Raw genomic sequence first — 13,053 nt, forward strand, 5'->3', positions numbered from 1 at the left:
GCCCCAGCAGGGAGGGCCCTTGCCGCACCGCTGCGTCCTCCTGCAGTCCGGTCGGCCGTGTACCATAACCACACGGTATGGACTGACTGGAAGTGCACACACTGAATCCCCTGTGCGGACACCAACATCTGCCAGCGTAGAGATAGAGGTAAGCCGCCAACCCCCCCCCCCCCCCCCCCGCTTCTCAACTGAAAAACTGAAATGTCACTTTTTTTTTGCCTGGGCCCCCAAATGTCTTCAAATGGCCCTGGTAATAGGTAGTATGTTCAGGTGTATAACTTTGTTCGGAAACACTCCTGCTTCCAGCAACGTAGCTTTCGTCGCCACTCTAGCCAGAGTGAGTATTGTGCACCTGGATAGGCCTCTCTCACTAGCCTAACAGCCAGGGTGTCACACGGAAACTTTAGCAAAGTCTCTGCCACAGACATTCCCAAAGGTGGAGATGTATTCGGTCCAGAATCCTCTCAGCACAGGATTAAGCACCTGGATCTCTCTTGAATAAACTCTTGTGAACTCAGAACTGACAGGCGACCTTCACTTGGCCTCTCAGTATAAGTGCGTCCTTCGATGAAGTTCAAGGCCTCTCCTGAGCGTACCAGTCTTCTGCTCGGTGCTCTCCAGAATAGGTGCTTCAATAAGTGGCTTCCTCCCTCTAGGACGGACAGCACAGGACCACTCTGCAAGCGTAGACCCAGCCTAGCTACCGGGCCTACTTGGTAGATCACAGCTCCGGACCAACGTGGTCCCAAAGCTAGGAACACTTGAACACGCACCCCCGGCCATGAGGGCCACACACGGGGGGTGGTGGGACGACAGACCAGGATCGGCGAAGACGACCCAGAACTAATGACGTCTGTCCCCTAAGTACTCTCCCCCAGCATGCACAGCGAGGCGATCAACCCTCACTAATTGGCTGCCGAGGAAAAACACCCAATATGCCCTGACTCGACTGCTGCTACCCTTGGCCTGGGGTGGTACCAACACCCCAGACAACAATAGTGGTCACTCACAGTACAGACACGGCTGGAACAGAGGCCCAAATTTGGCAAAACAATACAGTCAGAGGTAGTTAAATCTCTGACTACCCTCTAAATTTAAGGCAGCACCAGCTATGAAAATAGCAGGCCTCTACACTTACATTCCTTTAAAAGCCTACTCCCACAGTGCTTCTTGTTACGCAGTTTGACTTTACTTTCCCATTGGGTTTTGTTACATAGAATATGAATATGCATTAGGGTGTTTACAAAAACACAATATTAAGTCATACATTTATTTTATTCAGCTAAATTAATCGCTGAGTACACTGAAAACATTTTTTATCAGCATAGATTAGAACACAGCTGCTAAGTAAAGACTTCATTAGGTAGTTTAATTAGGTCATTTAATTGGGTAGTTTAGAATGGAGTCACATATACTATGTATTAATAATATAATTGCAGTGGTATTGCAAGACCTTTGAGGAATCTTTAGATGCCTATCTCATGACTCATTTGTAGCGAAGTTAGATGTTCAGAAACATATATATTTTAGATAACATACCTATCTGCCCTACTTTACCCTCAGGCTGCTTTCACATTGGGCAGCGGAGGTGCGGTGACGGTATAGCCGCGCTATTTTTAGCGCCGCTATACCGACGTATTTACCGCGATATTCGGGCGCTAGCGGTGAGGTTTTAACCCCCCGCTAGCGGCCGAAAAAGGGTTAATACCGCCACAATGCGTATTACCGCGTTTCCCATTGATTTCAATGGGAAGGAGTGGTATAGGAACGGTAAACACCCCGCTCCTAGACCGCTCCAAAGATGCGGCTAGCAGGACTTTTGGAGCGGTCCTGCTACCGCACCGCTTCAGTGTGAAAGCCTTCGGGCTTTCACATTGAAGCCTGCAGAGCATGATTTTTTCATGCGGTATAGCAGCGCTATTTTTAGCACTGTACCGCATGAAAAACGCCTCAATGTGAAAGGGGTCTTAGCATAGATATGTAGCATCGATCTTCCACCTTACCCCTTCCCTATTGCCATTTCTACGTTTCTTTGCTGGAAGAAACGAATATCTGCCAATAACCTAATGTGTTCACCAGACAGGTTGGGTTATATTATCATTCTTATGCCGCGTACATGCGATCGGTTAAACCGATGAGAATGGTCTGATGGACCGTTTTCATCGGTCAAAACCGATCGTATGTGGGCGCCATCGGTTAGTTAACCATCGGTTAAAAAAAAGGCAACTTGTTTTAAAATTAACCGATGGATTCCTAACCGATAGGATAAAACCGATCGTTAGTAGGCACAACCATCGGTTAAAAATCCAGGCATGCTCAAAATCAAGTCGACGCATCCTTGGAAGCATTGAGATTCATTTTTTTCAGCACGTCGTTGTGTTTTACGTCACCGCGTTCTGACACGACCGTTTTTTTAACTGATGATGTGTAGGCGCGATGGACCATCAGTCAGCTTCATCGGTTAACCGATGAAAACGGTCCATCGGTACGTTCTCATCGGATGGACTGATCGTGTGTACGCGGCATAACAGTAATGGCGCATACACACGATCGGTTTGTCTGATGAAAACGGTCTGATGAACCGTTTTCATCAGACTAACTGATCGTGTGTGGGCCCCATCGGTATTTTAACCATCGGTTAAAAAACTAGGAACTTGTTTTAAAATTATCTGATGGTTAAAAAAACGATAGAAAAATCCGATCGTCTGTGGGGAAATCCATTGGTTAAAAATCAACGCATGCTCAGAATCAAGTCGACGCATGCTCGGAAGCATTGAACTTAATTTTTCTCAGCACGTCGTGTTTTACGTCACCGCGTTTAGACACGATCAGTTTTTTAACCAATGGTGTGTAGGCACGACTGATCATCAGTCAGCTTCATCGGATAACTGATGGAAAAATCCATCAGACCGTTTTCATCGGATGGACCGATTGTGTGTACAGGGCATAACTGTTAGTGCTGTTATGCCCTGTACACACGATCGGTTCGTCTGATGAAAACAGACCGTTTTCATCGGACGAACCGATCGCGTGTGGGCCCCATAGTTTTTTTTCCATCGGTGCAAAAAAATAGAACCTGTTTTAAATTTTTCTTATGGTTAAAAAACCGATCGTCTGTGGGGAAATCCATCGGTCAAAAATCCACGCATGCTCAGAATCAAGTCGACGCATGCTCGGAAGCATTGAACTTCATTTTTCTCAGCACGTCGTTGTGTTTTACGTCACCGTGTTGGACACGATCGGATTTTTAACCGATGGTGTGTAGGCAAGACTGATGAAAGTCAGCTTCATCGGATATCTGATGAAAATATCCATCGGTCCGTTTTCATCAGACGAACCAATCGTGTGTACAGGGCATTACTGTACAGCCACTGGTCAAATAATGTCCAAGGTACAAGATTTTTCATATCCAGCATTGCTGAGCACAGGGTGCTGATAAAATATTGAATTTTTTTTAAATGATTAACTAAGCATATGGAACTATTTATTAAAATGATATGACATTTTGGTCCTTAATGTTGTATTCCATAATGCCGTTTTTGATTATCACACTTCAACATAACTTCTGTTATTGGTATTCCTTAAAGCCAAGTCTTGAAATCCATGAATATATTGTATAATTGATTCACCGATGTTGCTTAAATTGCTTTAATTTTCTGGCCTTGAGTTCATCCAAGAAAAAAGATTTTGATAAGTAGACAGGCGTTTTGTCATGGCCACACATGGAGGATTGACCATGGTCCACCTTTAGTAGGTCATGGTGCTTAGCTACTGTTATCTGTTGACCTGAGGATAGGGAGGGAGAAGGGGATAGTGGGCCAATGATCTTCTACAAGCATAGTTATCCTTTACCTAACTTTAATAATATACCTGATAAAAAAAATCCTTAAAATCTGACAAGTTTATTATTACTATTACTTCTGTTTCAATATTTTTTTTATCGAGATTAATTTGAAGGACAATTTCAAGATACAAATAGGTATTTAGTACAAAAAGCAAAATAGAGATGTGTCCAGTATAACAAAATAACAGAACTTTGTAGGGATTACTATTATTTCTGTTGTTTATGATTAATTTTATATATATATATATATATATATATATATATATATATATATATATATATATATATATATATATATATATATATATATATATATATATATACACAGTTCATAATTGTACAACATACCGTATTTATCGGCATATAACACGCACCCTAACTTTAAGAGGGAAGTTTCAGGAAAAAAACTTTGCACAGCCCCCTGCGTATAACACGCAGGCACAGTTTACCCTCTATTTTCAGGGTAAAAAAAGTGAGTGTTATACGCCAATAAATACAGTACTATGAACAACAAAACAGATCAGATCACTAGCGAAACAAATTTTAAATATGTATATGCCTAGCACCTTAATTTTATCAACAATAAAGCTTAGACAAAGTTTAGGGAAAGGGAATGGCTATTCCAAAATTCCATAAATGTCTCAGCATTACAAAGGTATCACTAGTACTGATCTCTTTACAGTTTAGGGCCCTGGGCTCATGGTAAACAATATCATAAACATATACTGTATATATGTCATTCATTCCATACCTACAGAACAGCCTGACTGTACCCACTGAGAAACTTTACAGGTGCCACTGCAGGTCGGCTCACTGAAGCCGGGTGCACATCCAGCCCATCACTGGTAATAAGTGGAAAGAGAAAACTGGATGACTGCACAACAAAAATTAGCAGATTCTTTATTCATTAAAGTTAGCAGCACAGTACAGCAAGAACGAGAGAATACTTGTTGGATTGTGCCAGGCTGCCAAGTTTTATGAATGAATCAATATACCACTAATGTTCACTGGGGTGCACTCATCCAATTTTCTTTACCCACAGGCTGTATGATACCCATAAACATCCAGGTGTATTCCCAAAATGACAGGTGGGAAAACAACTTATGTGTAACTGGAATCCCCCCGCCGATTCCCATTTAAATCAGCTAACTGATCGAAGTAGTGCATGCATAGATACAGTGCCTTGAAAAATATTCATACCCCTTAAAAATGTTCACATTTTGTCAACCAAAAACAAAATTTATTTTATTGGGATATAATTTGCATTTCAAACACAAAACGGTACATAATTGTGAAGTGAATGAAAATGATAAATGTTTTTCATTTTTTTTACAAATAAATATGTGAAAAGCCCACCTGAGTCAAAACTTTGTAGAAACACCTTTCGCTGCAATTACAGCTGCAAGTCTTTTTGGGTTTGTCACTACCAGCTTTGCACATCGAGAGAGTGAAATGTTTGCCCATTCTTCTTTGTAAAATAGCTCAAGCTCTGTTAGATTGGATGAAGAGCATCCGTGAACAGCAATTTTTAAGTCTTACCACAGATTCTCAATTGGATTTAGGTCTGGACTTTGACTGGGCCATTCTAACACATGAATATGCTTTGATCTAAACCATTTCATTGTAGAATATGCTTTGATCTAAACCATTTCATTGTAGCTCTGGCTGTATGTTTAGGGTCGTTGTCCTGCTGAAAGGTGAACCTCAACCGCAATCTCAAGTCTTTTGCAGACTCTAACAGGAATTCTTCTAAGATTTCCCTGTATTTGGCTCCATCCAGCTTCTCATCAACTCTGACAAACTTCCCTGTCCCAGCTATAGAAAAGCATCACCACAACATGATGCTGCTACCACCATGTTTCACGATGGGGATGGTGTGTTCAGGGTGATCTGCAGTGTTAGTTTTTCGCCACACATAGCGTTTTGCTTTTAGGCCAAAAAGTAAAATTTTGGTCTCATCTGACCAGAGCACCTTCTTCCACATGTTTGCTGTGTCCACCACATGGCTTCTCGCAAACTGCGAACGGGAATTCTCATGGCTTTCTTTCAACAATTACTTTTTTCTTGTCACTCTTCCATAAAGGCCAGATTTGTGGAGTGCATGACTAATAGTTATCCTGTGGACAGATTCTCCCACCTGATCTGTGGATCTCTGCAGCTCCTCCAGAGTTACCATGGGCCTCTTGGCTGCTTCTCTGACTAATGCTCTCCTTGCCTGGCCTGTCAGTTTAGATGGACGGCTATGTCTTGGTAGGTTTGCAGTTGTGCCATACTCTTTCCATTTTCGGATGATGGATTGAATAGTGCTCTGTGAGATGATCAAAGCTTGGGATAATTTTTTATAACCTAACCCTGCTTTAAACATCTCCACAACTTTATCCCTGACCTGTCTGGTGTGTTCCTTGGCTATCACAATGCTGTTTGTTCACTAAGGTTCTCTAACAAATGTCTTAGGGCTTCACAGAACAGTTTTATTTATACTATTAAATTAGACAAAGGCGGACTCTATTTACTAATTAGGTGACTTCTGAAGGCAATTGGTTCCACTAGATTTTAGTTATTGGTATAAGAGTAAAGGGGCCTAAATACAAATGAAAAGATATTTATTTGTAAAAAAAAAAATTGAAAACCATTTATCATTTTCCTTCCACTATACAAATATGTGCCACTTTGTGTTGGTCTATCACATAAAATTCCAATAAAATACATTTACATTTTTTGTTGAAGCATGACAAAATGTGGAAAATTTCAATGGTATGAATACTTTTTCAAGGCACTGTAATAGTGCGTGGTAACACCCAGTAAGGTTGCCCTAAACAGCCCATTTCTCAGCAAAGCATTGGGTGCCAGACCAGATGTGAGTTCACGTTATTTATTGCCACCATTCACCAGAGACTTGATTCACCAAGATCCTAAACTTCGATTCCTGGCATCATCATGGCAGAATACATGTTGTAGCTTAAGTATACTGCCCTGAATTGGCACCAGGAAAGGAAAATTATGGTAAATATTTTATACAAGTTTACATTTTCCTGGAATGACAGCATTCTTCTTAACCACTTGACAACTGGGCACTTAAACCCACTTAATAACCAGACCAATTTTCAGCTTTCGGTGCTCTCACATTTTGAATGACAATAACTCAGTCATACAACACTGTAACCAAATGAAATTTTTGTCCTTTTTTTTCCCCACAAATAGAGCTTTCTTTTGGTGGTATTTGATCACCTCTGCGGTTTTTATTTTTTTCGCTATAAATGAAAAAAGAACCCCTGCTCGTGCAGACTCCCCCCCCCCCCCCCCTCTCCGCCTCTCTTCCCCCCTCCCTGTCTCCACTCTGATAAACCTCTCTCTATCCCTCTCTAATATACTCTCTAACCTTTACTCTATTTCTTCTATTGAAAATGGAAAACGGATCTGGAGGTCGGTCCGATCGGGTCCCAATGCCAGAGCAGCTGGGGGCAACATTACCCTCCAAGAGACAAGTTCTGAGAGCTCTCAGTTGTGCCTTACTATCTCACTGTGACATTGTTTGTACAACCAAAGGACTACATTTATCTCTGTGACTGTGTTTGATTTATACTGTTGCTACTGTAACTTGTGTATATTGGTGGTCCGTGAGGACTGACTTTTTGATGAGAAATAAAAAAGAAAAAAAAAAAAAGAAAAAAGAAAAAAGAACGAAAATTTTGTAAAAAAATGAATTTTTCTTCATTTCTATTAAATTTTTTTGCAAAAAATGAATTTTTCTTCATAAATTTGGCCTAAAATGTATACTGCTACATATCTTTGGTTAAAAAAAAAAAAATTTGGATATTATTTAGTCTGGGTGAAAGTTATAGGGTCTACAAGCTATGGTACCAATTACTGAAAATTGATCAATTTGATCACACCTGAAGTACTGATGGCCTCTCTCATTTCTTGAGACCCTAACATGCCAGAAAAGTACAAATACCCCCCAAATGACCCCTTTTTGGAAAGAAGACATTCCAAGGTATTTAGAAAGAGGCATGGTGAGTTTGAAGTTGTAATTTTTTCCCACAATTCTTTGCAAAATCAAGATTTTTTTTTTTTTCACAAAATGTTCATATTCGCAGGTTATTTCTCACACACAGCATATGCATACCACTAATTACACCCCAAAACACATTCTGCTATTCCTCCCGAGTATGCCAATACCAAATGTGTGAGACTTTTACATAGCGTGGCCACATACAGAGGCCCAACATGCAGGGAGCACCATCAGGCGTTCTAAAGCACCCAGACCAATTCTGACATTCCTCTCCTACATGGAAAAATCATTTTTTATTTGCTAGAAAATTACATAGAACCCCAAAACATTATATATGCTTTTTTAGCAAAAACCCTAGACAATACAATGGCGGTCGTTGCAACTTTTTATCGCGCACGTTATTTTCGCAGCAATTGTTCGAATGCGTTTTTTTGGAAATAAAACGGTTTTGTGCTTTTAAAAAAAAAAAACATTAAAGTTAGCCCAATGTTTTTGCATAATATGAAAGATGAAGTTACGCCGAGTCAATAGATACCCAACATGTCACCCTTCAAAATTGCACACGCTTGGTATTGCAGAGTATTGGTGCGGGGGTATTGCAGAGTATGGTGCGGGGGTATTGCAGAGTATGGTGCGGGGGTATTGCAGAGTATTGGTGCGGGGGGTATTGCAGAGTAATTGCGCAGGGGTATTGCAGAGTAATTGCGCTGGGGTATTGCAGAGTATTGCCGGGGAGTAATGCAGAGTATTGCCGGGGAGTAATGCAGAGTATTGCGCAGGGGGGTATGCAGAGTATTGCGCAGGGGGGTATGCAGAGTATTGCGCAGGGGGGGTATGCAGAGTATTGCGCAGGGGGGGTATGCAGTACCCCCGCAGTATGGTGCGGGGGTATTGCAGAGTATGGTGCGGGGGTATTGCAGAGTATTGGTGCGGGGGGTATTGCAGAGTAATTGCGCGGGGGTATTGCAGAGTAATTGCGCTGGGGTATTGCAGAGTATTGCCGGGGAGTAATGCAGAGTATTGCCGGGGAGTAATGCAGAGTATTGCGCAGGGGGGTATGCAGAGTATTGGTGCGGGGGTATTGCAGAGTATTGGTGCGGGGGTATTGCAGAGTATTGGTGCGTGGGTATTGCAGAGTATTGGTGCGTGGGTATTGCAGAGTATTGGTGCGTGGGTATTGCAGAGTATTGGTGCGGGGGTATTGCAGAGTATTGGTGCGGGGGGTATTGCAGAGTAATTGCGCAGGGGTATTGCAGAGTAATTGCGCTGGGGTATTGCAGAGTATTGCCGGGGAGTAATGCAGAGTATTGCCGGGGAGTAATGCAGAGTATTGCGCAGGGGGGTATGCAGAGTATTGCGCAGGGGGGTATGCAGAGTATTGCGCAGGGGGGGTATGCAGAGTATTGCGCAGGGGGGGTATGCAGAGTATTGCGCAGGGGGGGTATGCAGAGTATTGCGCAGGGGGGGGGGTATGCAGAGTATTGCGCAGGGGGGGGGTATGCAGAGTATTGCGCAGGGGGTGGTATGCAGAGTATTGCGCAGGGGAGGTATGCAGAGTATTTCGCAGGGGGGTATGCAGAGTATTTCGCAGGGGGGTATGCAGAGTATTGCACAGGGGGGTATGCAGAGTATTGCCGGGGGTATGCAGAGTATTGCGCAGGGGGGGTATTGCAGAGTATTGTAGGGGGTAATGCACAGTATTGCAGGGGGTTTCAGGGATGGCTGAGCAGGGATGGATGGATCTGTGACTGCAATAGTCACAGATCCATCCACAGCGCTGCTGACACCCGCGCTCCCTCCTCTCACACTGTTCCGCTCGGTACAGAAAGAGGAGGGAGGAACCGGCGTCTTCAAAAGACGCCGGTTTGTTTACATGTGATCGCGCCGTCATTGGACGGCGCGATCACATGGTAAAAGACCGCTGTTACTGGTCAATTACCTTGATCTGTGTAGCGCCGGGTCTCATAGACCCGGCGCGCACAGAATTTTCTGTGTGCGCGCCCGAGGCGGCGCGCATTACTGCTTCTGCTGTGCGCCGTTTCAGAACGGCGACCCCCAGTTAAGCAACCACCTTGCCGCCGTTTTTGGACGGCGGCTGGTGGTTAACTGGTTAAACTGCCACATGTCTACTGCCATGGATTGGTGCCAGGAAAGGAAAATGATGGTAGGTATTTAATACCATTTTCTGTTTTCCAAGCTGCAGATTTTTTTTAGGATCACAGCATGTTTGCCCTATTCTGATTTGCTAAATCCAAGTCCGTTGGGGGAAATGCAAGGCTCTAGATTATCTATGCACATGCAGATTCAATAAAGTCCAGCACACATCCCAATGGTTGTAGAATGTTATTTCTGTTTGTATGCCCCCTCAATTCACAGAAGAAAGGGAGCAGGGATTTTAGAACAGTGGTTTATGAAAAATAATTTTAGAATATTTTAACCCAGGTTTGAAGCTACATATTTCCCCATTGAAATCACTGAAGCGAACAACAGTGGCTTATGTTAAGTAAAAAAACAGTATTTAAAGGATAACGTTTTCTGTTGTATACTGTTTAGATTATTAAAAAATTACATTTGCATATATTTTAGAAAGTTTTATATAATTTTAGTGCTTTCCGTATTCCTATTTTTATATTTTCTTAAAATACTTCTCAAGAAAGGACTCTTCTTATTCTACTTGATTATTTTTTAATCCCTTTTCGGTAAGCTAAATCACAATGATTCACAAATAAACTGCATTTTGTTTATGAGAGACAGTGAGCCCTGCTTATCATGGCTGGCAGTGTTAACTCTACATTAGTATGGATTTTTTGTGTTGTACAAAACCATAACTGTGTTGTCCAACCACACTATGGACACTATTTTGCGGCACATGGTGTCTTACTGACCAGTTTGAAAGTAGCCTACAATTGTCTTGAGTGCAGAGGCACTCCTCTGGAAATTTTGTTTATTATACTTGAGCCACTGTGTGTAATATTCCTTTATTACACAGATCTTACCAAACTACCATACCAGTTAACCTGTGGTTAGCATGTCCACCATGGGTTTTGAGGTGTGCTTGCTTTGGTATTGTTTGGCCCTCCTGTGTGGCTCCCACCCAGGCCATGATATGATCCCTTGTTTCATCTCTCTGGAGGAGTAAGTGAGTAATCGACACGTGGTACTCCTGATGAAGTGGATTTTGAAGTCGGGGAAACAAGTTCAGCCCTAAATTGGCAGTGGTAAACTATCAAAGGGAACTGTTTAAAGGATTTATTGCGCATTGCCCATGATGTATTATCATTATTAAGTTACCTGTAATGGACGATAGTGTACATAGTTTATTTGGGGAAATTACATTACTACCTACCTTTCTTTTAATCAACATTACATTTCTTTACATTAAAAAACTGTATGAATAAAAATAATGTTATCTTATGAAGTATTTGTTGCTGTGTATTGCCTCGAAAGTCCTACCATCCTCTACACTTGTTGTACAGTATGTATTACATTTTTGTTGGTCCTGTTGCTTGCTTCTTAAAGCTCCGTACACACACAGGCCAAATATTGGCTGATTCAACAGAAACTATTCGGCCTGTCAGAATAGCCCAGAGGGAGATCGCTGTACTAACATCGGTTCGTTAGTATAGCGAGCTCCTCTTTAGCTCCTCTCAAGCTCCCCTGCTGGGTTTAATATACAAAAAATTATAGTGTGTACCTAGCTTAATCAACAGCCATCAGCAAATATCTATACCAACTTCTTCCTCATAATTACTCTTATTCTGATGTTTCAGCGGATTTTGTTACCACTTTTTTCTGCTTATTGTGTAATATCAGCTGTGAATTAATGTAAATGGCAGAGGCTTACCAAACCTGAAACGGGTGCATGTGATTCATTGCATTAGACTGTGAGGTTACTCCTATGTCCCCCAGGTTGCCTAATGCCTGCATTAAAACATGTGTTCCCTCTGACTACTAGGTTATATGTGCCTTACTACATGTAGTTATATTTTTCACTAACTAGATTATTTTAGCTGCTAACCTTCTCTAGAATTGGAAAATGTGTCCAAACTAAAGTGACTAGGCATGTACATGGTGTCTTAATGAAAGCTTATTACTAAAAATAGGTAGCTAATGATCATACGACAGTATAATAGTGAATCTAGATATCTAATAATGCCTTTGTAGTGAATTCCTACCTTCTGTAGATACAACGGTGCACATTGTTAAGAATAGTCCCAGTTTAATAATCAGATCCATCATTCCAAAAGATCAAGGTTTCTTGTAAGCGTTTGATGTTGTAGTAGGTTTTCTATCGATACTTTTCACTGTTTGATATCCTTACATGCGGAAACATTTGTTGCGTACTTTAGGAGAGGTGACATTTCCCAGCAGTACTTGTTCTCCCCTAAGGGGTGTAATGCTATTTATTAAAATGACATTCTTCAGACTTTGACCTAAGCTGTGTATGGAATGATTGGCATACGTGTTAAACCTGTTTAAAAGGAAATTATAGGAGGAGACACAGTTCCTTATGTGAAGGAACACTGTGGTATTAATGATAAAGTAGATCACAATGTCACTTGGTAACAGCAACTCAGATTCTTTGAATGGTTGAACATAGTGAAGGATAATTTGTTTAAGCTTCTTTTACAAGATTTTACTGGTAAAGAAAGGGTTGGTTGAGTTTAAGAACTTATATGACATGGGTGGTTTAGATACCTTGACTTAAATTTACAGACTAACACACACCTGACTATTATTATTCTATTGTTCTAAGCGGTGGGGAGTTACAACTGTAACAAATGATTGCAGCCTTAGCAGTGTGAGTACCTGAATTTAACTTGGTATCATTCATTTGATGCCCCCTATATAGCAGAGCTAAGACTAGTAAAGGGCGAAGCAGCACAAAGAGCCAGTCAGTTGTCTTGCATTGTTCACGTGTTAACAAGATGATAGAGAGATCCTCAGTGTGCTGGTCTTCTTTCATTGGCTGGGGAGGGAACAAGACCTCTAAGTGTTTGTTTCTTAAAGCAATATTAAACCTAAAAGCAAACATTTATTATAATGCAGCTTACCAATTCTTATATCTGATGGCTGCTTTAGTTTTCCTTTTTTTATGTTCTTTCTTTTATTTTCATCTGGTGATCTTGTCAGTTAACCTGTTGTTTTTAACAGAAAAAGCTGTCCTGCAGATGTGGCAGTTAGAGGGTTGAGGCAA

General features: G+C 41.6%; 1 protein-coding gene across 2 annotated transcripts in view; it reads right to left on the reverse strand.

Annotated features, from left to right (window-relative positions):
* LOC120926720 (uroplakin-3b-like protein 1) overlaps positions 1–12,298 on the reverse strand; it is a 63,403-nt gene extending 51,105 nt beyond the window's left edge. The window contains exon 1 of one of the 2 annotated variants that reach the window (XM_040336877.1): positions 12,032–12,298. In XM_040336877.1, the coding sequence (XP_040192811.1) occupies positions 12,032–12,095 (64 nt within the window). In that variant the 5' untranslated portion in view covers positions 12,096–12,298. The remainder of the gene's footprint in view (positions 1–12,031) is intronic. The other variant, XM_040336876.1, reaches the window with a different exon arrangement.
* Between the last annotated feature and the right edge of the window lie 755 nt (positions 12,299–13,053).

The sequence above is a fragment of the Rana temporaria genome, chromosome 2 (assembly GCF_905171775.1).
Source record: "Rana temporaria chromosome 2, aRanTem1.1, whole genome shotgun sequence".
In the NCBI taxonomy this organism is placed as follows: domain Eukaryota; kingdom Metazoa; phylum Chordata; class Amphibia; order Anura; family Ranidae; genus Rana; species Rana temporaria.